Source organism: Notechis scutatus, chromosome 13 (genome assembly GCF_049901735.1).
Source record: "Notechis scutatus isolate UNSWTSFEM ecotype Mainland chromosome 13, rNotScu1.2, whole genome shotgun sequence".
Lineage (NCBI taxonomy): Eukaryota > Metazoa > Chordata > Lepidosauria > Squamata > Elapidae > Notechis > Notechis scutatus.
In genome coordinates this window covers 9,247,344-9,273,829 of record NC_142021.1, presented here as the reverse complement: position 1 = coordinate 9,273,829, position 26,486 = coordinate 9,247,344, and the positions used below count along the sequence as shown (strand labels likewise).

The following is a 26,486-nucleotide window of genomic DNA, read 5'->3' as shown; positions in this document are numbered from 1 at the left end:
TATGTGCTAAGCTAAGGGCCTTAAAGATAATTGACGTGGGTGCGACTTAATAATTACAGAGTTAGCTCCAGGATCTTAAATTAATATGCCATCACTCAGCCAGTTGACTCGTTCCTTGGCAAGAGTTGTTTCAGGATAGAGGAGGAATAATAGGAAGGAGATGACACCTGTCTTTTAACATCACCTTTTAGAAATGCATGCCTTGGTTTTTCATTCCAAAGTATTCAAAATCAATAGAGAATTCAGTAGGGGGGAAAAAATCAAGCTTTAAAAAGAAAAATGCAACGAGCAAAAGACACAAGTGAAGCAGAAGTGAAATAAAACATAGAACGGAGAGGCAGAAAAAAATATATTTAAAAGGTGCTCTTAAATAGATGCTTTCCAGATGTTAGGAATCTTCAGAACAGCAAGTTTTACTACACTGGCTGAGTTTTCTTTAATTCACAGGGAAAGAAGTTTTAGATACAAATTTAAGGATTTTTTTTTTAAAAAGGAGGGGGTAGGGGGAATAAACAGCATAAGGGACTATAAATGATCATTTTGGAAAGTTATAAATGGACTAAGGCAGAGGTCTCCAAACTTAGCAACTTTAAGACTAAGCTGGCTGGAGAATTCTGGCAGTTGAAGTTCACAAGTCTAAAAGTTGCCAAGTTTGGGGACCCCTGGACTAAGGGGGAATCCTATGGATCTGAAAATTAATTATGAGAATCCTTCCTGTGGGGAAATGTTTTGAATTCTAAAAAAAAAAAGATAGGATGGTATTTCCAAAGTTGGTCGCTAGAGGGAAGGAACCATTAAACCAGATTAAAATTAAAGGAGAACAACACATTTGATTTACTAATACAGTACAGAATAATTAAGGAGATGTTTTAAATACCTTCATGGTTGACATTAGGTGTCTTTGCTTTTCAGTGTCTTTTTATTTTAAAAATAAGTTGTCAGCGCTCTCTGGCTGCTGAAAAAGTAGTTCTGCCATACTGCTTGCTTGTCTTACCTATGGAAAGCATGAAGAAGGTTTAAAATTCTGATAGAGGTGTCCAAAGCTTTTGGAATTGAGGGCTTTCCTGTGTAAATTCTTTCATTCTTTCTGCTGTTATATTGAAAACTGCAATTCCAACAGCTTTGGGATGAATTTTAGCGGCCCATGTTAAAGCTCAAGCTGTTTCAATTTACTTCAACTATATCTTCCCTTCCTGGAGCTCAGGATGATAGAAGAATCTTTTTCTTTTCTTTTTTTGACTCTTAGTACGTAGTCAAGGTTAACTGATTGCAGTCGGTCCAAGGACATTCAGGGAATATTCCAGAAAAGAGAGGCTGGAGTCTCGCGGGAAGTGTGCAACCAATTTTCCTATCTGGCGAGTGACTTTCTTCCTTTTATTTATACCCTCCCTGTAGTTGTGAGAAAGCTCAATGATCTGTATAAAAGCAGCGTCTCTTCGTGCCATCACCTGAACTTAAGGCTACAGAGGTGGTTCGTGGACAAGCAGAAGCTCATGGACCGCATCAACAGCATCACAGCGGAAAAGCTCATCTTCAGCCACGCTGTGCAGATGGTAAGCGAGACCTGAGACCTGGTGTTACAAGGTAGGGTGATGGCAGCAGTGGGGGCCCAGCTATGTCTCTGGGTGGAAACTCAAGAGTTTTGATCTTAAGCCAATTAGGAGAATAGCAATAGCCCTTAGACTTATGTATCGCTTCACAGTGCTTTACAGCCCATCTCAAAGCGGTTTACAAAGTCAGCCTCTTGCCCGCCAACAATCTGGCTCCTCGTTTTACACACCTCAGAAGGATGGAAGGTCGAGTCAACCTTGAGCCGGTCAGGATTGAAGTGCTGACAGTGGGCAATACTGCATTTTAATCACTGCATCACTTTGGAAGGAAGGAAGGAAGGAAGGAAGGAAGGAAGGAAGGAAGGAAGGAAGGAAGGAAGGAAGGAAGGAAGGAAGGAAGGAAGGAAGGAAGGAAAGAAGGAAGGGAAAAGGAAGGAAGGGCAACAGCACTAGCAATAGCATTTAGACTTATATACTGCTTCACAGCACTTTTACAGCCCTCTCTAAGCAGTTTACAGAGTCAGTCTCTTGCCCCCAACAATCTGGGTCTTCATTTTACCCACCTCAGAAGGATGGAAGGCTGAGTCAACCTTGAGACGCTCAGAAATAAATTCCTGGAGTGAGCAGTGAGTTAGTCTGTAGTACTGCATTCTAACCACTAGTGCACGATGGATGGAAGGAGAAGGAAGGAAGGAAGGGAGGAAGGAAGGAAGGAAGGAAGGAAGGAAGGAAGGAAGGAAGGAAGGAAGGACAATAATAGCCATAGCAATAGCCCTTAGACTTATATACTGCTTCACAGTGCTTTCCAGCCCTCTCTAAGCAGTTTTACAGAGTCAGCCTATGGTCCCCAACAATCTGGGTCCTCATTTTACCCACTTCGGAAGGATGGAAGGCTGAGTCAACCTTGAGCCGGTGAGACTCGAACTGTCCAATGGCTGGCAGCCAGCAGTCAGCAGAATTAGCCTGCAGTCCTGCATTCTAACCACTGTGCCACCACGGCTTCCAGAACCTCAAGTTGTTTTTCCTTCCCAGGTTCAGGCTGCAGCTTTGGATGAGATGTTCCATCACCGAGAAGACTGTGTCCAAAGATACCAGAAAGCGTTGCTCTTGATGGAAGGTCTCTTGAACTTCATCACCGAGCAAGGAGATGTTGAGAACATCAATAAATGTAAGGAGGGCCAGGAAAGAGATTTGTGAGACTTCTTCATGGAAGTTGTTTTGTTTTGTTTTGTTTTGAATCTTGTTGCTTTCTCCAACTTTCTTATCTAATTACTCTTGTTTTCTTCATAATCATGTTGCTTTGAAGTCAACTGTCTAACGGAGATTCTCCATCATCCAGGTCATGGTTGTCCCAAAGGTGCTTTTTCAAGAGGCAACTGGACTTTCTGGGTTTTTCTCTGAAGATGTTATTCTTCTCATCCAAGAAGCTTTTTTAGCTCTGAAGAAGCTTCTTGGATAAGAAGTGAAACATTCTTTCAAAGAAAAATTAGAAAATCCAGTTGCCATTTGAGGTCTACTATTCTTTTTACTTATTTGGAGAAGAAAGCATTTTGACACCCAAACGAGAGATTTAAAAAAAAAATCACCAAAAAAAAGCCCTTCTGTGGAGTGACATAGGATTACATTCATTGATGTGCTTTGCTGTTGGGACTTACATAACCCAACTTCCTGCATTAAAGCTTGAGCATAACTGCTAGGAGTGAGAACTACTACACAAAAGTAGTCTTCAGCTTATAAACACTCGCTTAGTGACTGGGTTTAAAGCTATGGGGTTTGGGGGGAGGAGATTTGGGGTATTTTTCTAGTCCTCACGAGTTCTGAACATTTTAAGGATGGTCAACTAATCATATTCCTCCTATCCTTCTGTCTTCTTAGGTAAAATGTGCATTGAACGACGGTTGTCCAGCTTGCTATCAGGAATCTGTGCATGACAATAAGCTTGATTGTTTTTTCCACGCAGGTAATTGGTTTTTGGTTCCTAAAATCTTTGGGAGTTAAACCCTGCACCCTTTTGAAGAAGTCTCGAATGGGGACATCTTCTTGGAAGCCATTGTTGGTTTTCCTGGTTGGCAGGGAATAGAATAGAATTGAATAACAGAGTTAGAAGGGATCTTGGAGGTCTTCTAGTCCAACCCCCTGCTTAGGCAGGAAACCCTATCCCATTCCTGACAAATGGTTATCCAATCTCTTCTTAAAATCTTCCAGTGTTGGAGCATTTACAACTTCTGGAGGCAAGTTGTTCCACTGATTTAATTGTTCTCACTGTCAGGAAATTTCTCCTTAGTTCTAGGTTGCTTCTCTCAGATCTTTCCCAGATATCCATTCTCTTCCTTTCTCTCTTTCAGAAGTAGCATGCTTTTCCTGCTAACCCTGGTGCAAACTGGGGACAGGCAGATACAAGAAGGACCCTTTTCCAACCTGGTGGAAGAGGGCTGAGGAAACCAAGGACCAAACCTGCTTCGTGCCCAATGGTTTTTGTGTGTTGTTTCTGAAGAAGGAACAGATGGGGTTATGGCAGTGCCAGCATGGCCCTCTTCATTTGGAGATATACTTTTTGTCTACTGCGGGCAGTGGACACCTGGAGGGCTTCTTGAGATTGGAAAGATGAAGCTCAGCCAGGGAAGAACGTCCCTGGTGGCGAACAGACCTGTTCTTCTACAGATTTTTTGTTGGGTTGCACGCTTGGGCCCTGTCCATCATTCCCCAATCTCCATGTCTTCGGTGTCCTTCAACATCTCCCAGGCTTCTTAGCTCTCTTTGCATAGGCAGAAGATCTGGAGCTCAGCTTTGCTTCAGCCTACTTCATCCATTGGGATGCTGGAAATTAGACCTGATGCTCTCCCGTGGTGGATGTGATGGAGCCACATGCCTTCTTCATCAATGGGGAGGTGGACAAATCCATAGAAGACCATAGGCCTCTTCCAAGCAGTTGGAGCCACGCAATACAATCTTAAAGCTATCATGTTCCGTCTCAAGAAGCCAAAAAAAAAACAACGTCTAGAAGATGCCTTCTAAACCCAGGCAAGGGGACATTAAATAAATGTATGGAGATGACCCTCTCGCCCAATTTAGGTACCCGTGTTGTAAGAAGGCATCTCTTCTAGAGAAACCTCAATAGCTTCTCTTCCCTGAGAGGTGGGAAAAGAGAGGAAAGAAAACACATATGCAATACACACACACACACAAGCTTTGTGAATCAAAGGAGCACTTTATGGAGATGTTGAACTTGATGGTTGCGTACTGTATTCTCCAACAGCTCCTGAGGTGTCTACTGTACGGGATTTCTTCTTGACGTGTTCTGCTCTGCTAATTTCATCATAGAGACGTTCCTTTGTGTCTTTCGTTTTTCGTTTTCTTTCAGAAATTGCACTACAAGTATGTGTGGGTGTCTACACACACGCACACACACACACACACGTTGCTAAGATCCAATATGTATTTATGTGTATATAATGTATAGCATAATCTTACGTGTTTTAACTGTACTGTATGTTGTTAGAATAAGGGGGGGAGAGAGAAAGAATCCAGGTTGCTAACTTGAATGTTTTCTAACATCAATGATGGTCTGTTTTCTCTTCTTCTTCTTCTTCTTCTTCTTCTTCTTCTTCTTCTTCTTCTTCTTCTTCTTCTTCTTCTTCTTCTTCTTCTTCTTCTTCTTCTTCTTCTTCTTCTTCTTCTTCTCTTCTCCTTCTTCTTTCCTCTTCTTCCTCTTCCTCTCCTCCTCTTTCTCTTCTCCTCCTTCTCCTCTTCTTCCTCCTTCCTCCTCCTCCTCCTCCTCCTCCTCCTCCTCCTCCTCCTCCTCCTCCTCCTCCACTCTTCAAACCAACATGGTTTTCAGAGGCTAAAGGACAGGGTTGTGATAGCTTGTGTGTTTGCAACCTATTGGGAGTCCACCCCTCCCCGCTTTTGCAAATAAGTTTTTTTTATTGTCTGTTTCCCTGTCTTAGCATTTAACTTAAAATCTCCCATTCCTCCCGTTTTTTAAAGCAATGAAGTAGCGCCCCTCCGCCCCCCCCAAAAGAGAAGTTAGGGCACAGCGTGTGTACATTTCTGCATTTTGGAGTGTGTGTCTGTGTGTGTTTGAGGGGGGGGGGGGGGCTGTACATGCACATTTGAACTTGTGAAGGCGCCACAGCTGCGAGCCAGCGCTTGAGACACACACCCCGTGAGCTTTGTCTGTGTTGCATGTTGTGCCGTTTTGTGGTGCGTGCGTTTGGTTTGTGTGTGTGGTTTTGGTTTTTTTGTTTTAAACGGAAGGATCCAACGTTCGGTTAATTTTTGTCTGTGCAACGTGAGGAAGCATGCTTATAAAATATAACCTAGATTTCAATATTAACCTTCTCTTTTTTGTTTTCCCTTTTCTAAAATAAGAGCGAGTTGAGTTTCTTTGCATGCAGCCAGTTCATAATCCATCTCTTTATTTTCTTGTAAGGAACAATCTTATTGACTTAGGAGCCAGTTCTGTACCTTTTTTTTTATTAAAAAAGGTAACCTACATTGAATGCATTAAAATATTTTTTTGTAAAAAAAAAGAGAAAAAAATCCCCTTCATTTACACACATACGGGAAGGGGCTTTTACACCAACATTTTCACACAACTTTTTGTTTCTGGCAATTTGATTGTGTTTAAATTAGGTACATAGACTTTTGGTTTCAACAGAAAGAAGACTTTCTGGATTAAAAGCCATCACGGTTGAATTGTGCCTAAACTGACAAGAAACCAGAAAAATGTTGTTTTAGCCCTCGTGAAATATGGACCAGGAATGGAGATTCACATCTTTACATATTAATAAAGGATATCTTTGTCTCCAAGAACCCAGCACTGCTAAACATATCTGGGTTTATCAAGCATCAAGTTATTATCAAGCACTAGCTAGATGTTAGGAATGCAGTTCAGACATTCTCAAGTACGATTGAAAATTGGAAATAGGAATTCTGGCTAGTCCATAAAATGAATATTCAGCTTTGGAAAAATCCTCTCGGTGTTAGTTTGTTGGGCTCCAGAAATTTCTCTAGACGTGCAAAACAGGCAAGAGAGTAGTTATAAATTAGGAAAATACTGTCATGAAAAGCTCCAAAATTGAGTTAGATAGGAGGAATATTCTCACCCCTTGAGAGCAGAGCAAATAATGCCCTTTACTTGCACATTAATTATCTCCCAGGCTGGTTCCCATTGTGTTTGTAATACTTGGTTGTGACTTTTCTATTGCTGTATGTATCTGTTACAACATGGCTTGTATCTGCAATCTCTCTCTCTCTCTCTCTCTCTCTTTCTCTCCCCCTCTCTCCCTCTCTTAAATTTTCTTGTCTACCAATCAGCACCTCAGGCAATCAACTGTGAAGGCAATTTTATCTGTTTCAGTCCCTCACCCTCCAAAACAAATATCCATTCTGATGCCACCTACCCACAAAATTCGGGACAAACCCCAACAGACAACACCCTTGTGATTCTATACCAAAATAGAGGGAGAGAAAAATAATAATAATATTCCAGTTATCTTAAGCCAACTTCTCTGGACAACTCTTAAAAAACTTTTTTTATTAAATATGGTCCCCCCCTCCACATAAGTTAGAAAAAATCTGTAAAGAAATAAGAGAACACTTCCTATCTACTCTTCAAAACATCCTAACGGACCCAATATCTTCCTTTCTGAACTATTCCAGAATTCCCTTCTATTCCTTATGTTGTTTTTTTTCCCAAAATTAAATCTGGGTCTCTTCCAAGTTTTAAATCTGTACCAGTCTTAAATCTGTACTCTTCCAAGTTTTCAGACTCATTCTGGAGTCCATTTTTGGGGAACTATTGGCTAATGGTGTTGATCGCTGGCAATTGACGGTTGTTTCCTGCTGCTGCCAAGCCCTTGGCTCTTAAGTATTTAATCAACTGATGGTAAATCAGCACTCCTGTTACTGACAAGGGGCCCATTTCCCAGGCTTCGATCATTTCCCTGTCTATCTTTGTCCCTGCTCAGCCGACAATCTTAGTAGCTGCGAAATTGGATGTGTGTCCTTGTTCATTGCAATGCAAGGCTACCGATGAGTTCAGGTCTCCTCGGCTCTGACCTCTCGCTTGTGTTCTTGTGCTTTGGTGGTTAGCTTGCTGTTCTACGTAGTCCTAGGGGCAATCCATGCAGGAGATCCGGTAGATTAATTGGAAGTATCTCTCACTTCCAAGCGATCTTCGCCATGCATAATTTTGTCCTCATATGGTAGACTCTGGGCGGTGTGCGATGTCCACTTGCAGATCTCGGAAGCTGCATTCTACAGCAGCTATGCCCTACAATCGGTCTTGTACCTTCCTATCCTTTCCTTTCCCTTGTGTTCTGCACAGGCATCTTGTAATAAATTATTGTGGGTACTCATTATGCTCGAATTGTTCACGTAGGTACCTTCTCTCCAGTTGTTTAGCTTGCTGTGGGTTGTCACCCAGCCATACAGTGTTCTGACACAGCTTTTGTGTGTGTGTGTGACAGTGGATGGTTGCTGTTGAAACTAAGAATGCGTGGAATGTTGGTTTCTATAGGCTTTTGCTTTCTTCATTCATCTTCGAGATATTTTGCATCGTTGTATGAGTTTGTATCAAAAGCTTGCTCACCAGTCCACCATGCATCATAAAACATCTCATGCTTTTCACATTTTTTTAACCCTGGTTTGAAACATGCGTTTGGATCGTTTCTCTGGTGTCATATACCAACAATACATCCTTTGGCTGGAAAAAAAAATTCTCATAAATTATGACACAATGTAAATGGAATACCAGATAGCCACATTCTCTCTCCCAAGCATCCATCTCTGTATTAGTCCATTTTTCTGCATTTATGTAACACCCCAGGCCACTAACTAACTATTTAGGCTAGAAATGCACAACCCCTAATGAACAGAAGTTGACACAAGCAACTAAAGTTTAGCACAGGATGTGAAATGTTGAGTCCTTTCCCTGATCCAGTGAAGTGTGCTTTTCACCACATGTCTAGCTCTTTCTTCCTCCTTTGCGAATTGTACATCTGGGAAGATGGAGTTCAGTGCATTTCTTTTGAGGACGACAAATGTAGCGGCAACAACATTTAGGGGTGTGGGTTTGAAAGGCACAGTGTTGTAGTCCGCGCAGGACAGCTTCTGCAATGACTCCTGATGTTATTTGCTCACACATTTCCCCTTTGAACGTGAAGTTCGTATGTTGGCAGTATTGGAGTACAAATCATGACTTGTGTCCTGGTTAGGTTGCTCTGACCTGTGTGGTAGGTTCTCCTTGTTTTTCTATCTATTACTTTCAACATGCTAGATTGGATGGACGTAACTAGGGATGCGACATGAAAAAGAGACCGTAATCTCAACAGGAGCCCCATTTTAAGCCTTGTAATTTTTGTCAGAAATTGTGTGGATGACGTGACGGTGGAACCATTTAGTCAAGTTGTAGGTAGGGGCGTCTTGTAACACTACCATAGTTCTGAAAGAGACTCCAAATTTGTGTATCTTGGAGAGTCCATCAAATCTTGTTGGGGCAGGCAGCATCTCTGACCCTCCTTTTCCAACATTTTTTTCCCCTTTATACACTTGTTTTGTTTGAAGTGGCTGAAATAAGCGTTCAGTTGTGTGACCATCGTTCTCGCCTCTGATTGTTTGCTAGTCCATATGCTGAGGAATCATTCAGGAGGACGAATGCCCACATTTCATAATCTGTGCTGTTCATCACCACCGTTGAGCCGGTAAAATAATAATGTCCTAATCTTCTTTTAGGTCGTTCAAGATCGTTGGGCTGAGCGCGTTGTTAGGTTTGTGTGCAACCAGCATTGTCGATACTTTTTGTCTTGGGGGCATGTTTTTCTGGCACTTCCACCTCTACTTTGTTGAATACGAGATTTTTTTTTCCAATCATCAAATCCATAAATCATCATGTCACTTTTTTTCTTCATTTAGCAAAAGTCCAATCAAGGCGTCCGGTCTTTGAAAAATGCATGTCACGTTTTCTCCTTGATCAAAGCAGGTCACGCTTTTGCATTATTTCAGCTATTTTCTTCCACAGAAGGGGTTCATTGGATAATCTAAACTTTTAAGACATTTCTGTTCTTGCTGCTCTGGGACACAGACGCCATGCCTGTTGCAAGAGAAACGTTTAAAATAGTCTTTCCTACTTGTCGAGTTGCCAGTTTTTGCTTTTGAGACTGTAAATTTCCTATTTATCTTCCCCGCTTTGTTAAACCACTTGGTCTACTCAGTCCTAACTTTCCTGCTATCCTTAGTGACTTGAATGCATCTTAGCTATTCACGTCATTCAAGAGAGAAGGAAGGAAGGAAAGAAGGAAGGAAGGAAGGAAGGAAGGAAGGAAGGAAGGAAGGAAGGAAGGAAGAAGGAGAATAACTGAGCTTCATCTCTCTCACGTACACACAATATTTTCTCAATACTTGAAATTTAACCACTGTGCTTGGATGAAAGAAAACGAATAGAGAAACAAGACATTTTTTAAAAACGCCATATTGGTGACTTTGTTGTTATTTTGTCCTTCTAGGTTTTCAAACTAACTGCATGTAGCATGAGACATTGTTGATTTTTGTTTGTTTGTTCGTTTTATTTGGTGAGAAAAGTAGTTTTATTTATTGAGCTGTACACGTCAGGAATGGGGGGAAAGTTTAAAATGAGGAGTGGAAAAATTAGGATGGGTCTTTCATCCACTTCCTTCCCTCTACGGGTTTGTTACTGTTTCAGCATTTTGTATGCAGTGTCTGAATTTCGATCCCAACCTTCAGTTTGACCGCCACTCCGTTCATGTTTGTGAAAAAGTATGTTTGATTGACACCTGGCCTTTCATTTGATTTTATTTTTTTGTTGGAAAAGTGTTACGTGACTTTGCAGCGTGGGTGTATTCTTGCTTTCCGTTGTATGACGCCGACTTCAGGAAAATAAAACTTTGATTTTTCATTCTTGGGGTGCTTTGTTTTTTGTTTTCCAACTCTCCAGAATGGACTTCTGGTTGACTAGCCACGTTCTGCTGATTATCTATGGAGATTCTTGTCATGGTTGTCCCAAAGGGGCTTTTTTTCAAAAGGCAACTGTTTTTCCTTGAAGATGTTTCGCTCCTCATCCAGGAAGCTTCTTCAGTTCTGAGTTCAGACTTCTGACTTCGGTTGGAACAGAAGAAGCTTCTTGGATGAGGAGCGAAACGTCTTCAAGGAAAAACAAAGCCCAGTTGCCTTTTTGGAAAAGCACCTTTGGGGGTGTTCTGTTAAGGGTGGCCCACAGGCTGAAGTCACATAGGAGGTTTTCTTGGTGACGCCATGGAGAAACCCTTAAGGAATGGAAGAGTAGTAATAGGAATAGAAGAATAGGAGTAGAAGAATAGCAATAGGAATAGAATAGGAATAGAAGAAGAATAGCAATAGGAATAGAAGAATAAGAATAGGAGTAGAGAATAGCAATAGGAATAGAAGAATAAGAATAGGAGTAGAAGAATAGCAATAGGAGTAGAAGAATAGCAATAGGAATAGAATAGGAATAGAAAAATAGGAATAGAAGTATAGGAATAGGAATTGAAGAATAGGGAATAGAATAGGAATAAGAATACAAGAGTAGCAATAGGAATAGAAGAATAGGAATAGGAGTAGAAGAATAGCAATAGGAATAGATTAGGAATAGAATAGGAATAGGAATTGAATAACAGAATTGGAAGGGACCTAGAAGGTCTAAGAATAGAAGAGTAGCATAGGCAGAAAATACACCACTTCAGACAAATGGAATTGTACAATCTCTAGCAATAAAATTCCAGTGTTGGAGCATCTAGAATAGGGTAACAGAATTGGAAGGACCTTGGAAGACTTGTGGACTCAACCCCAGCAGGCAGAAAACCCTTCACCACTTCAGACAAATGGTTGTCCAATCTCTTCTTAAAAACTTCCAGTGTTGGAGCATCTACAACTTCTCAAGGTAAGCTCTTCCACTGAGTGATTATTCTCACTGGCAGGAAATTCCTCCTTAGTTCTAGGTTGCTTCTCCCCTTGATTAGTTCCCATCCGTTGCTTCTTGTCCTGCCTTCAGGTGCTTGGAGAATAGCTTGACTCCCTCCTCTCTGGGGCAGCCCCTAAGATATTGGATCACTGCTATGTCACCTCTAGTGAATTCTTCTCATTAAGCCAAACACACCGAATTCCAGCAACCATTCTTTGTATGTTTTAGCCTCCAGTCCCCTCTTGTATCCTGATCTTGGCCACAACATAAAAACACAAGACTCCTTGTATCGGATGTTTTGGACTTCTCAGTTTACCCTACAATCTGGGATTTTCGAAGAGGTACAATTTACAATCACAACTGAGCCCGAAATATCCACTGTATTGAGAGTTTCGCAGCGATAATTCAGCGCCAGAAAAATAAACACAGATGGCCGATGCTTCACGTAACATCGTTATAAACATAAGTAGATTTTACAAGCCAGTTGTAGGTTTCTCCAACATGGAGCAAACTCAAACAGAGACATGTTGCAAGTTCAGAGCAGAGCTCCAGCCTTCAGCAAGCAAGCAAGTTAGTTTCATCTTCAATAGACAGACTCAGCTCCAACATAGCTGCAGAGTTGCAGAGCTTAATATAGAGCCACGCCTAGGCTAATTCCAGTTTCAGTTTCCAGCCTAGGCTACTTTTAGTTTCAGTTTCCAAACAGTCCTCACTGACTGATTTAGTTGCTATGACTATTCATTGGCTGACCTTGTTACTATGCTCTGTTCCAGTTCACGAACATACTCTGACACGTTGCTAAGCAAGACATTTCTTAAGTTTCACTCCACTTTACAGCCTAGCTTGGCACAGTCGTGAAGCGAATCACTGCAGTTGTTAAGTTAGCGACACAGTTGCTAAGTAGATCTGGTTTCTCCATTGACATTGCTCATCAGGTCACAAAAGATGTTCCTATGACGCTGCAGCTGTCATAAATACAGGAAGTCCTTCACTTACAACCTCAATGGAGCCCAATGTTTCTGTTAAGTGAGACATAAGTGAATTTTGCCCCGTTTTAAGACCTTTCTTGCCACATTCGTTAAGTGAACTGCAATCGTTAAGTGAGCGACACGGCTGTTAAGCGAATCTGTTTTTCCCCGTTGACCTTCCTTATCTGACGGTTGCAAGAGGGGATCATGTGACCCCCCAGGGACACCATGGCAACCGTCAAAAATAGTGTCCGAATTTTGATCCCACGACCGTGAGGATGCAGCAACAGTTGTTAAGTGTGGAAAACGGTCATAAGTCACTTTTTCAGTGCCCTTGTAACATCGGTCACTAAACGAAGGGTTGTAAGTTGAGGACTACCTGTGTAAGCCAGTTGCAAAGGGTCTGAATTTTGATCACAGGACCATCGGGATGCTGCAATGGTCGTAAGTCTGAAAAACGGTCGTAAGTCACTTCAAGTAAGTAACTTGAAACAGTCACTAAACAGATGTTGAGGGCTACTTCCAGGGTGCTAAAAGGAGCAAAGGACACAGGAACGTAGTATCTACGTGGGACCCCAATTCTCTTCGCTTTTAGTTTCCCCCAAGGCCTGAACCCTAAACCATAAAAAGACCCAACGAAGTCAAGCCCCAGAAAATAAACCGAGACTCAAAATCAGTTTGCTACCCTCAAGGGCTTCCTTCTCCCATCCAATTCGGAAGGATGGATCAGAATAACAGAATAACAAGAGTTGGAAGGGGCTTTGTAGGTCATCTAGTCCAACCCTCCGCCCAAGCAGGAGACCCTACACCGTTCTTCATGTTTTAGCCTCCAGTCCCCTCATCATCCTGGTTGCTCTTCTCTGCACTCTTTCTAGCAGAGCTGTCTAGTCAGGTATCCCAACCAGAACAGACTAAGACTTGGAAGGGATCTTGGAGGTCATCTAGTCCAAGGAGGAGACCCTACACCATTTCTGACCGATGGCAGTCCAGTCTCTTCTTGAAAGCCTCCAGTGATGAAGCTCCCACAACTTCCGAAGGCAACTTCTGTTCCATGGGTTGATTGTTCTCACTGTTTGAAAATTTCTCCCTATTTCCAGGTTGAATCTCTCCTTGGTCAGCTTCCATCCATTGTTCCTTGTCTGGCCTTCGGGTGCCTTGGAAAACAGCTTGACCCCTTCCTCCTCTCTGAGGCAGCCCCGCAAATATTGGAAGACTGCTCTCCTGTCTCCCCTGCTCCTTCTCTTCACTAGACTAGCCATGCCCAGTTCCTGCAACCGTTCTTCATATGTTTTAATCTCCAGTCCCCTAATCCTCCTGCACTCTTTCTAGAGTCTCAACATCTTTTTTTATAGCGTGGGTACCAAAATTGGATGCTGCACTCTAGTCTAAACCCTCATCGACACGGGTATCACATAAGGCGCTGCGTGCTTCCAATGAGGCTTTTGCAAGCCAGCGCGCCCGGTTTCTTTCTTTCTTTCTTTCTTTCTTTCTTTCTTTCTTTCTTTCTTTCTTTCTTTCTTTCTTTCTTTCTTTCTTTCTTTCTCTCTTCCTCCCTCTCTTTCCCTTTCTTTCTTTCTTTCTGTCTGTCTGTCTGTCTGTCTGTCTGTCTTTTTCTTTCTCTCTTCCTCCCTCTCTTTCTTTCTTTCTTTCTTTCTTTCTTTCTTTCTTTCTTTCTTTCTTTCTTTCTTCCTCCCTCTCTTTCTTCCTCCTCTCTTCTTTCTTTCTTTCTTTCTTTCTTTCTTTCTGTCTGTCTGTCTGTCTGTCTTTTCTTTCTCTCTTCCTCCCTCTCTTTCTTTCTTTCTTTCTTTCTTTCTTTCTTTCTTTCTTTCTTTCTTTCTTTCTTTCTTCCTCCCTCTCTTTCTTCCTCCCTCTCTTCTTTCTTTCTTTCTTTCTTTCTTTCTGTCTGTCTGTCTGTCTGTCTGTCTGTCTGTCTGTCTTTTTCTTTCTCTCTTCCTCCCTCTCTTTCTTTCTTTCTTTCTTTCTTTCTTTCTTTCTTTCTTTCTTTCTTTCTTTCTTTCTTTCTTTCTTTCTTCCTCCCTCTCTTTCTTCCTCCCTCTCTTCCTCCCTTTCTTTCTTTCTTTCTTTCTTTCTTTCTTTCTTTCTTTCTTTCTTTCTTTCTTTCTTTCTTTCCTTCTTTCTTTCTTTCTTTTTGCAAAAGCAAAACGCGCAACGCCCTTGCACGGCCGACCGTTGCACCAGGTCCCTCTTCGCCTGCCGTAAGCCATCCCATAATCCCTCCCCTCCTTTCCCCCCTCCCTCCTCCTTTTGCTGCGGTTCCCACGTGGTCCCGGGTTGGGAAGCCTGGGTTGCCTCGCACGTCGGAATACTTGCAAAAGGGGTTGTTGTTGTTTTTCCCTCCCTCTCTCTCTCCAGGCTTCGCTCCTCTCCAGCGCTTTGCTGGAATGAGGTGGCTGCTTGGGGGAAAAAGGGGGATTTGGGGTTCTTTGGGGGTCACCGTTGGGGCATGGAGAAGCGGTCCCGGGGGTCGGCGGGGGAGGCGCCCGGATCCTGGGGTTCTCGGGCAAACGAGCAGCCTTCTTCCGCTGGGCGGTTATTGGAGATCTAGCCGGTTGGTGGTTGGCGAAGCCCGGTGGGGAACCGCGAGTCTTTGGAGCTGCAACGCGCGTCAGAAGGTAAGTGGTACCCGTGCAAGAGGAGAAAGCATTCGGGGTGAAAAGGGTCGTTCTCACGAGCAGAGGGTCCCGGGGCGTGCGAAGCCCCTTTTAGCGAGTCTTTGCAAAGGTTCTGGCTGCTTTTCAGCTCCAGATTTTATTTCCTTCCTTCCCTCCCTCTTTCTTCCTTCTTCCCGCCCGCCCTCCTTCCCATCTCTTTTCCTTCTTTCCTTCCCTCCCTCTCACCCTCTTCCTTCCTCCCTCTCACCATCCCTTCATCCCATCTTTTTCTCCTCCCTCCCATCTTTCCTTTCCTTCCTTCCTCTACCTACCTTCCTACCCTCCCTCCCCCCGCCCTCTCTCTCTTCCTTCTTCCCGCCCTCCCTCCCATCTCTTTTCCTTCCTTCTTTCTTCTCACCCTCTCACTTCCTCCCTCCCTCCCTTCATCCCATCTCTTTCCTCCTTCCTTCCTCTACCTAACTTCCTACCCTCCTCCCCCTCTCTCTTCCTTCCTTTCCTTCCCTCCCCCATCTTCCTCCCCTTCTTTCCTCCTCCCCTCGCCCTCCCTCTCCCATCTTTTCTTCTTCCCTCCCATCTCTTTTCCTTCCTTCTTTCCTTCCCTCCCTCTCACCCTCTTACTTCCTCCCTCCCTTCATCCCATCTCTTTCCTTCCCTTCCTTCTTCTACCTACTTTCCTACCCTCCCTCTTTCTTTCTCTCTTCCTCCCTACCTCCCATCTTTTTCTCCCTCCCTCCCTCCCTCTCTTCCACATTTTCAGGATTCTCCTTCCCCCTTCTATTTTCATTTTTGGATCCATGCAATGCTATTGACAAATCAGATAAATGCTAAACACTAATGGTGGGCATGGTTTCTTTTTAACCATTCTTTCCTTCAAAACTCCTGCCTGCTTTTCAGCTCTAAACAGAGACGTGTATTTTATGTGTGTTTGTATTTATACTGGGCAGCTATTTGTCCGGATGGTGGGGGGTCTGTGGCTTGAGCCATGGGGGTTGAGTTAGAAGACCTTCAAGAAGACCCTTTCATTATTTTATATTCTGTACAAGCAACGCAGAGACCAGAGTGGGAGCTGCAGAGCAGATTAAAATCCACCCTTATGTGTGGGTTCTCTCTTTGTACCCTTATGTACCTAACTAGCATTACAGCTGTACTTAACTACCATGGCAATTGTACCTAGCTAGCGCTACTACTATACCTAACTAGCATTGCAACTATATCTAGCTAGCCTTGCAACTGTAGCTAGCATAGAATAGAATAGAATAGAATAGAATAGGGAATGAAATGAGAAGAGAATAGAATAGGGAATGAGAAGAGAAGAGAAGAGAATGAAATGAGAATAGAATAGGGAATGAAATGAGAATAGAATAGAATAGAATAGAATAGAATAGAATAGAATAGGGAATGAAATGAGAATAAAATAGAATAGGGAATGAGAAGAGAATATAATAGAATAGGGAATGAAATGAGAAGAGAATGAAATGAGAATAGAATAGAATAGGGAATGAAATGAGAAGAGAAGAGAATGAAAATAGAATAGAATAGAATAGGGAATGAAATGAGAATAAAATAGAATAGGGAATGAGAAGAGAATATAATAGAATAGGGAATGAAATAAGAAGAGAATGAAATTAGAATAGAATAGGGAATGAAATGAGAAGAGAAGACAATGAAATGAGAATAGAATAGAATAGAATAGAATAGAATAGGGAATGAAATGAGAATAAAATAGAAAAGGGAATGAGAAGAGAATATAATAGAATAGGGAATGAAATGAGAAGAGAATGAAATGAGAATAGAATAGAATAGGGAATGAAATTAGAATAGAATGAAATGAGAATAGAATAGAATAGGGAATGAGAATAGAATAGAATAGGGAATGAAATGAGAAGAGAATGAAATGAGAAGAGAACAGAATAGGGAATGAAATTAGAATAGAATAGAATAGAATAGAATAGAATAGAATAGAATAGAATAGAATAGAATTCTTTATTGGCCAAGTGTGATTGGACACACAAGGAATTTGTCTTTGGTGCATCTGATCTCAGTGTACATAAGAAAAAATAAAATACATTCATCAAGAGTCATAAGATACAACACTTAGTGATAGGTTACTAATACGCAATCAAAACATACTAGGAAAACAAAGAAACCAAAATAAGTTGTAAAGATACAAACAACGGGGTTATAGACATAATAGGTAATGGGAAGGATAAGAAGAAGAATAGCAATACAGTCTTAGTAAATAGTTTGACAGTGTTGAGGGAATTAGTTGTTTAGCAGAGTGATGGCATTCAGGGAAAAACTGTCCTTGTGTCTAGTTGTGGTGGTGTGCAGGACTCTATAGTGTTGTCGGAGTTGAAACAGTTTATGTCCAGGATGTGAGGGGTCTGTAGATATTTTCACAGCCTTCTTTTTGACTTGTGCAGTGTACAGGTCCTCTATGGAAGGCAGGTTGGTAGTAATTGTTTTTTTCTGCAGTTCTAATTACTCTGTGAAGTCTGTGTCTGTCCTGTTGGGTCGCAGAGCCGAACCAGACAGTTATAGAGGTGCAGGTGACAGACTCAATCATTCCTTTGTAGAACTGGATCAGCAGCTCCTTGGGCAGTTTGAGCTTTCTGAGTTGGTGCAGAAAGAACATTCTTTGTTGTGCTTTTGTTGCAACTATGCCTAGCAATATAGCAACTATACGTAACTAGCATGGCACGTATACTTAATTAGCATTGTAGCTATAACTAGCATTTCAGCTGACCCTGAGTGGCGTTGCAACTGTACTTGGCTATCATACCTAACTAGCATTGCAACGAGGCATCTACTCCTCCATTAAACTGCGCAATCCTTGCGGGGTTTTGTTGTGGTCTCTTCCAGTGTCTTGCAACAGCTGAGCAGCTGGGAAGTATGGAACACAGCCTGGCGAAGAGGCCGAGGGAGGAGTCCGGGAAGCAGGAGGAGAACGGACACGAAGCCAAAAGGCTGAAGGACAACGAGGAAGAGGCCAAGGACGAGACCAAGAAGTTCCCGAAGAAGAAAGTTGTGCTGTTGCTGGTGTATTGTGGGAAAGGTTACCATGGAATGCAGGTGAGCACCTGGATATAATGGCATGTGGGAATGACTTACTGGGTTTTCCCGAAAATAAGACCCTGTCTTATATATATTTTTGCCACCCCAAAAAAAGGCACCAGGTCTTACTTTCGGGGGAAGTCATCCACTGACTAACTTCACTTGCATGCGTTGCTCCCGGACTCCTTTTCGCTTCATAAACTTCTTTTTCTGCAGCCGGCAAGGCTTCCCTGAAGGCCTCTGCGGCTGATAACAGAGCCCTGGATCGATCCTGAGCTTTCTTATCAGCTAGAGGCCTTCAGGAAAGCCTTGCCGGCTGCAGAAGAAATGGGCCGGCAAGGCAGGTATCGGGGTGTCCGAGGCTTGGCTACAACTGTCCAAAAGTAAGTAGTAGGGCAGCTCCACCCCCCCACCATCCCCCATTCCCACCCTAGCTTAACTTTTATCCATGCACTCTGGAGTGGGTGGTGTCTTAATTAGGGCTTATTTTGGGGGTAGGACTTATATTGGCGCATGTGTAAAAAATCAAGCTAGGACTTACTTTCAGGGTAGGTCGTATTTTCAGGAAAATGGGGTAGAATGTAGGCTTGGAATGTCTTCAAGCATCATCGTGTAAAGTGTAAAAGCGAAGAGAATAGAGGAAGGAGAATGGAATGGAATGGAATAGAATTACAATAGAATGGAATGGAATGGAATGGAATAGAATAGAATAGAATAGAATAATAGAATAGAATAGAATAGAATAGAATAGAATAGAATAGAATAGAATAGAATAATAGAATAGAACAGAATAGAACAGAACAGAACAGAACAGAATAGAATTCTTTATTGGCCAAGTGTGATTGGACACACAAGGAATTTGTCTTGGTGCAAATGCTCTCAGTGTACATAAAGAAAATTAAAAAAATACATTCATCAAGAATCACAACACTTAGTGATAGTCTTAGCTTACTAACAAGCCATCAAATCATACTAGGAAACAAAACAATTGTAAAGATACAAGCAACACGGTTATAGTCATAAGTGGGAAGAGATAGGTACTAGGAATGATGAGAAGAATAATAGTAATACAGTCTTACTAAGTAGTTTGACAGTGTTGTAGGAATTAGTTGTTTAGCAGAGTGATGGCATTCGGGGGGAAAAAATGCATTCATTTCTCTCTCTCTTTTTCCCCCTCTCAGCGCAACGTGAAAAGTTCCCAGTACAGGACAATTGAGGATGACTTGGTATCAGCCCTCATAAAATCCGGATGTATTCCGGAAAACCACGGAGAAGACATGAAGAAAATGTCGTTTCAGAGATGTGCCCGGACCGATAAGGTAATACTGGTAGCTTTTGACTTAATGACCATTGGTTTAATGACGGGGCATTAAAGATTGTGCTGAAAAGGTAAGAAAGGTGGTTGTGAAGATCCCGGCAGTTACCCCAATTAAATCATGAGCCAACTTCCAAAACTAAAGAGGATTTATTAGGAATTAACATGTCCAGCTGGCTGTAGCCAAGTCTGAGACACATTCATTGTCACCCTTGACCCTGGGTTCCCCCCACCCACCCCTCTGGGTGTATCATAATTCATATTCTCCAATGAGACACATCCATAGCCAAGAGTCATCGATCATGTTCTCCAGTTAGATTTTTGGGCGGCAGAAACTTCAGTCACCTAGTTACAATCCCTGAAAAACTATGCATGGAATGCACTTTCAGTTTCCAATTGGCCGCACTGCTCTTTCAAACCTCTTTCTCGCCTCCCCCTCCCCCACTTTCTGTTGGCAACTATAAAACGGCCATTAAAAATGTTTTATGAGTTGACAGGTGGTTTTTAAATGAACCGCTTTTTCCCCCCTGGGACTTATTTTTAACATTTAATATTTTCATGTCTGTGAAACGTAAATTGAGTTGCAAACGTTCTTTGAAATGGGATTCAGTGGCCTTTTTATCCAATGTACCAATTCTGCCCAGTTCTATTGTTCCTCATTTTTATTTAATTTCTTTTTTCTTTCTTTTTTTTGGGGGGGGGTGAAAAATTCAGGGCGTGTCTGCGGCCGGACAGATCGTTTCCTTGAAGGTCTGGCTGATCGAAGATATTTTACAGAAGATTAACGAGCATCTTCCTTCTCACATAAGAATTTTAGGTAAGGGAGAGTATAAGCGCTTTGGAATTATAAGGCATAAGAAACTTGGGGGTGGGGGAGTGTTTCTGTGGAGATTCAAGTCATCCAGATCATGGTTGTCCCAAAGGAGCTTTTTCAGGAGGCAACTGGACTTTCTTTGTTTTTCTTTGAAGACATTTTGCTTCTCATCCAAGAAGCTTCTTCAGCTCTTGACTGGATGGTGGGAATGGAAGGATTGATACTCCTTGCAGACAAGCTGGTCATTTGCATTCTTTTTTGGGGGGTGGGAGGGTTTAGGGAAAAAAACCTCATGGCCCAGAGGTTGGGGACCCCTGCCCTAGGACACTGCACCTGTTGTAAATAAATGCTGGTTCCCAAGATACCCAAAAATTTTAGAATAACACTTTTAGAATAACAGAGGTGGAAGGGACCTTGGAGGTCTTCTAGTCCAACTTCCTGCTCAGGCAGGAAACCCTATACCATTTCTGATACCATTTTTGATCCGATCAAATCTAGATTCAGATCATCCCAAGAGATTCCTTTTTAAGGAAACCACTTTTAATCAGGTTTGGGCATTCCACTTCAATTCAGCATTTAATCTATTATTAAAAGGCCCGTACTATGGTGTAAGTCAGTGGTCTTCAAACTTGACATCTTTAAGATTTGTGGACTTCAAGCCCCAGAATTCCTCCTCCAGCCCTGTTAGCTCAGGAATTCTGGGAGTTGAAGTCCACAAGTCTTAAGCTTGGCAAGTTTGAAGACCCTTGGATTAGATGGATGGATGGATGGATGGATGGATGGATGGATGGATGGATGGATAGATAGATAGATAGATAGATAGATAGATAGATAGATAGATAGATAATAGATACAGATGAGATAGAATTCAGTGGTTTTCAAACTTGACAGTTTGAAGACTTGTGGACTTCAACTCTCAGAATTGTTCCTCCTCCAGTCCTGTTAGCTCAGGAATTCTGGGAGTTGAAGTCCACAAGTCTTAAACTTGCCAAGTTTGAAGGCCCTTGGTGTAAGTTCTTGTATTTTGATCCTGCCCAGCTGTGAAAAAATTACAAAGATTGACCCGAAGTTGACATTGTCCTAAAGTTTTGTCTGATAAACAAAAAAACAGGGCTGAAAAGAGTGACTGGAAAATTCAATTCCAAGAACAGATGCGATGCCCGGACCTATTCGTACATGCTGCCGACGTTTGCCTTTGCCCACAAGGATGACGCTTCTCCGGGTGAAATCTACCGCTTGAGTGCTGAGACTTTGGACACTGTCAACGACCTCCTGGCTTGCTACAGAGGCACCCACAACTTCCATAACTTCACCTCCCAGAAGGGCCCCAAGGATCCCAGTGCCAAGCGTTACATCATGGAGATGTTCTGCGAAGAGCCCTTCGTGAGGGACGGTGTGGAGTTCGCGGTAGTGAAGGTGAAAGGACAGAGTTTCATGATGCACCAGATCCGGAAAATGATCGGCTTGGTGATCGCGATCGTCAAGGGACACGCCGCCCAATCCATCATGGAGCAGAGCTGGGGAGAGGAGAAGGTGGACATCCCCAAGGCTCCTGGGCTGGGCCTGATTTTGGAACGGGTCCACTTTGAGAGCTACAACCAACGGTTTGGGGACGACGGTCTCCACGAAGCCCTGGAATGGGCAGAAGAAGAGGGGAAGATTGCGGCTTTCAAAGAGCAGCACATCTACCCCACCATTATCAACACGGAGAAGGAAGAAAAGTCCATGGTGAACTGGCTGGAGACGCTCTTCAACCATCAGTTTGATTCCACCATCTCAAGGCTGCAGGAAGACACCAGAGATGCCAAGGTAAGGGGAAAAGATTTGGGCTCCCTCCTCCTCAGCCCAAGAACCAGTGGGGTTCAGTGGTGATGGGGCTGGACTAGACGTGGTGAGGCTCATATTGAAGTCCCATCTCGACTAAGCTATCTGGGTAACGTTGGGTCTTTCTCAGCCCACAGATTTATCATTGTGGGGATAACATGATGGGAGACGCTGATGGAGATTCCATGGAGGTTCTTGGAGAAAGGAGAATATAAGAATGTCCCAAAGGTGCTGTCAAAAAGAGAACTGGATGAATCATCGTTGAAGGAAGTCCAGTTGCCTTTTTGAAAGCACCTTTGAGACATCTGTGACCTAGTTGACTTAGAATAGAATGCTTTATTAGCCAAGTATGATTGGGCACACAAGGAATTTGTCTTGGTGCATGTGCTCTCAGTGTACATAAAAAAAGAAAAGATATATTCATCAAGAGTGAAGAATCATAAAGTACAACACTTAATGATAGTCATGGGGTACAATAAGCAATCAAATCATACCAGGAAACAGTCAATATAAATCATAAGGATACAAGCAACAAAGTTACAGTCATACAGTCACAAGTGGAAGGGGGTAGGTGATAAGGACTGATGAGAAGATTAATAGTAATAGTAGTGCAGACTTTGTAAATAGTTGGACAGTGTTGTGGGAATTATTTTTTTAGCAGAGTGATGGTGTGTGGGAAAAAACTGTCCTTGTGGCTAGTTGTTCTGGTGTGCAGTGCTCTATAGCGTCATTTTGAGGGTAGGAGTTGAAACAGTTTATGTCCGGGATGTGAGGGGTCTGTAGATATTTTTTATAAATAGAATAGAATAGAATTCTTTATTGGCCAAGTGTGATTGGACACACAAGGAATTGGTCTTGGTGCAGATTCTCTTAGTGTACATAAAAGGAAAGATACATTCGTCAAGAATCATAAGATACAACACTTAATAAGAGTCATAGGGTACAAATAAGCAATCAAATCATACTAGGAAACAATAAAAACTATAAGAATACAAGTAACAAGATTACAGTCATGCAGTCATAAGTGGGAGGAGATGGATAGATAAAAGTATATCTATTTTATTTAACTACAGATGGTCTCCATCTTAGATTTTTATGGAGATCTCCGTAGATAAAAATCTAGGAAGGAAGCAAGTTTGCAACTTCCAACCATGATATTGCGGATTGCCTTGTGTGGGGGTTTGCTTTGGGAAGAATTAAAGTCTCAAAGATGTCCGTCCCCTCCCAATAGGCAACTGGACTTTTTGTTTTTATTTCTTTCAAAACATTTTGCTTCTCATCCAAGAAGCTTCTTCAGTTCGTGGATGAGAAATGACACATTTTCAAGGGGGAAAAAAAACCCCATAAAGTCCAGTTGCCTTTTGAGGGAAACCCCCCCACTTTTGGGACAGTATAATGACCTGGATGATGGAGAATTTCCATTGAAGAATTAAAGTGCTTCTTTGCTTCTTCTTTCAGTCTGATCCTGATGGCAGCGATGGATGTGAAGACAATTCTGATTGAGGATTCCAGGCACAGTTTGATACTATGGATTCACGATTCTTTGGCCTGAAAAATCAAGCTTTTTTTTCAATGATGGGTGTTCCTTAGGCTTGGAACACAGATGAACAAGGACCGAAGTTACATTTCTCATCCTCTCTGCAGCAGTGGAGACAACGCTAGCTTGAAAAAAGCACTACTTTAATTATGTTCGATAAAAAATAACTTTTAAAAACATGTTGGAGAAAAATAGTTATCGGACTCGTACAGATAAGTGCAAGCCGTTAAGAATGCTCTTCCCTTTTGGTTTTTCCAACAGCCAAAATTAATTGTTCTTTTGGAAAGCTTTCTGTGATTATTGGCTCAGCCAAGTAATAAGGTTTTTGGAAACTTACTTCCTTTTGTAAAAACAATATTTTAATTTTTTTTAAAAAATTTTTCCACTTTCTCATAGACCAAATAATGTGGTGGTTGAAACAAACTCTGGGTTGGAACAACTGGGTTTCATCTCCATTTTTTTAGAAAATTGTCTATTTCAGGTTTTTTTTAGTGCTCCTTTTGAAATAATAATAATAAAGGCTTCTTATGACACAAAGTGCAAAGGTTTTTTAAAAATGATTTCTAATGCAGGTTGCATGTAATGCTGCCATAAGGTTGTTGATCTGGGGGAAGGTCAGAGGACATTTTAAGATTTGGAAGCCACCAAGAAAAAGAAATCAGAATGTTGTTGTTTTGCTTACTAGGTGACTAGCTGTACAGGTAGTTGTCGACGTATTTATTTAGTGACCATTCGAAGTTATGACAACGCTGAAAAAAGTGACTGAATATTTGCAAGTCAAGGATGAGTATATGGATGATTATGAATTCCCCAACAAAAACAGAATAAAGGAACAGTTTAGCTGCAAATAAATGGCTATTATCATTTATTTGGTGAATTGGGGTTTTAATCCAATTATTTATGTCAATACATTTTTATGAGCAAAATGCATGACCATGGGAGAGGCAGTTTGTTGGAAAACGTTTATGATAATGATCCGGTTTAAAAAAACACCTTTATCTCTTGGAGGGGAATCTGAAGAGCAAAACCTACAATCTCCATGATAGAATCCACCTTTTTGTTATTCTCCTTGTGCCAGCTTGAAAAATCAGAATTTCACATTCCTGCAGCTCTTATTTTTAAATATAAGTCAAGAATGAATGAATGGTGTAGGGTCTCCTGCTTTTTTTTTGGGGGGGGGGTTGGACTAGATGACCTACAAGTTCCCTTCCAACTGTTAATCTGAGTTGAGTTGAGGACAGGCGAACGTGTATAATTCGCTTTTTTTTCCCCCCACAGTATTTGTCCCATCTTGGTTTCCGTAGTGGGAATCGTGTTTTGCTAGTTATTCCCTCCCGTTTACGAAGATTTTCCCCCATCCATTGCGCCTGCCTACCGGAACTGTACGTTGGATTCGACCAATAGAATAGCTCTTTCCCCCCCCATGAAGAGCTTGTGCTTTTGAGCAAACTTGGCGACATGAAGTTTGCACGAGAGGAAAAAAATGGATAGAACTAGTAAGTAGATTAAATTCTTTTTAAAAATGAGGATTAAATTCATTTTTTTAAACAATAAGGAAGGACATTTTCCTGGCTGGTGGAAACTTAAAAAGTATATATAAATATAAGTGAAATTTTCAGCCAGTGGAATGGCTGAATGGGTTTGTAGGGTGTGAATTTTATAGGTATTTTATGGTTTTTTTTAACATGCTTGTTGTTTTTTGCTTGCTTTTCAATAGGTTTATGGCTCTTTGGAATTGTTTTTATAGTTTTAGTTGCTTGCAAGCCTCCTAGAGTCCTTTGGAGGAGAGGCGCGGTTTTATAAACATACATTAATAAGCAAATAAATGTAATTCCATCATGGGTTCAGCACAGGTATCTGGGTTTGGCTGATTTGGGATCCAAGGGTGTGAAAATGGAATAATTAATATAAGATAGATTAATTCCATCATTTGTTGAGAGAGGGTTTTTTTTAATTTTTACTGGTTTTGTATTAATTACATTTCTTAGTGCTTAAACGTGTTGTCTGGGTATTTAATTTGCTTAGCAATTCTGATTATATTCTTAATCTCCACCTCTTTTTTTCCCCAACCACTGGTAACATAGATTCAATATTTAATACCTATTCTGTGTCTTCTTTCTGCTTAATTTTCAATGCCAATCTATAAATTTCTGCACAGTCTAGTTATTATGCAAATATAATCCTCGCTGCTGTTACATTAGTTTCCTTATCTATTTTTATGATATTATTTTTCTTTTATATATATATAAAAGTGAAATACCAATCACGCATCATCACAAAATCTCCAGAACTGAAAAGTCTACAAACTTGAAATTTGGCCCATGTGTTCCTTTGGGCTTCTAGGTGCTCACTAAGAAAGGATTTTTAGAAATGACCATCAGAGCTATTAGAGTATTTCCTATATTATTATTATTAACACGCTCTGATGCTAAGGAGTTCTACTCCCCCTCCCCACCAGAAAAGAAATCTCTTCCAAATGCAAAACACAAGCAAAGGAGAGGAGTTTCAGTTTCAGTTTTACTTTCACAGCACCAAGCAGCTTTAGTACAGAACACTTGAGCTAGGCCATGCCCAGGCTCCTTGCTGTCTCCTTGCTTACACAGCAAATACTGTTTCAGTTTCCAAACAGCCCTTAACGCTCTCACATACTGACAGGATGTTAGCCAGATGAATACCGATGGATGCTGGTAGGCAGAGGCAGAATTTTTTCCCCCTTATTTTCCTCCCCCAAGACTAAGCCCGACCACATAGTTTCATAGCAAAGCACAGGTATCTAGCTAGTACCTAGTAAAAACAGTTCAGGTTTAAAATCTACACGAGAGATTTATGAATGGTGCAATAATCAGAATAT

At 41.7% G+C, this 26,486-nt stretch overlaps 2 protein-coding genes across 5 annotated transcripts in view; both read left to right on the top strand.

Moving 5' to 3' along the window:
* The window catches only part of ULK1 (unc-51 like autophagy activating kinase 1), an 86,319-nt gene extending 75,852 nt beyond the window's left edge, over positions 1-10,467 (top strand). For all 4 annotated transcript variants that reach the window (XM_087942949.1, XM_087942951.1, XM_087942950.1 and 1 more), the window contains 4 exons: positions 1,396-1,553; positions 2,583-2,718; positions 3,426-3,510; positions 3,896-10,467. In XM_087942949.1, coding sequence (XP_087799075.1) covers positions 1,396-1,553; positions 2,583-2,718; positions 3,426-3,481 — 350 coding nt within the window. In that variant the 3' untranslated portion in view covers positions 3,482-3,510; positions 3,896-10,467. The remainder of the gene's footprint in view (positions 1-1,395; positions 1,554-2,582; positions 2,719-3,425; positions 3,511-3,895) is intronic.
* Positions 10,468-14,718: 4,251 nt separating this feature from the next.
* Positions 14,719-24,487, top strand: PUS1 (pseudouridine synthase 1). Its single transcript, XM_026689834.2, has 6 exons — positions 14,719-15,091; positions 17,954-18,163; positions 19,327-19,464; positions 20,175-20,277; positions 21,386-22,083; positions 23,557-24,487. Exons 1-6 carry the CDS (start codon positions 14,861-14,863, stop codon positions 23,599-23,601), a joined length of 1,425 nt encoding a protein of 474 aa, XP_026545619.1. The 5' UTR covers positions 14,719-14,860; the 3' UTR covers positions 23,602-24,487.
* The last annotated feature ends 1,999 nt before the right edge of the window (positions 24,488-26,486 follow it).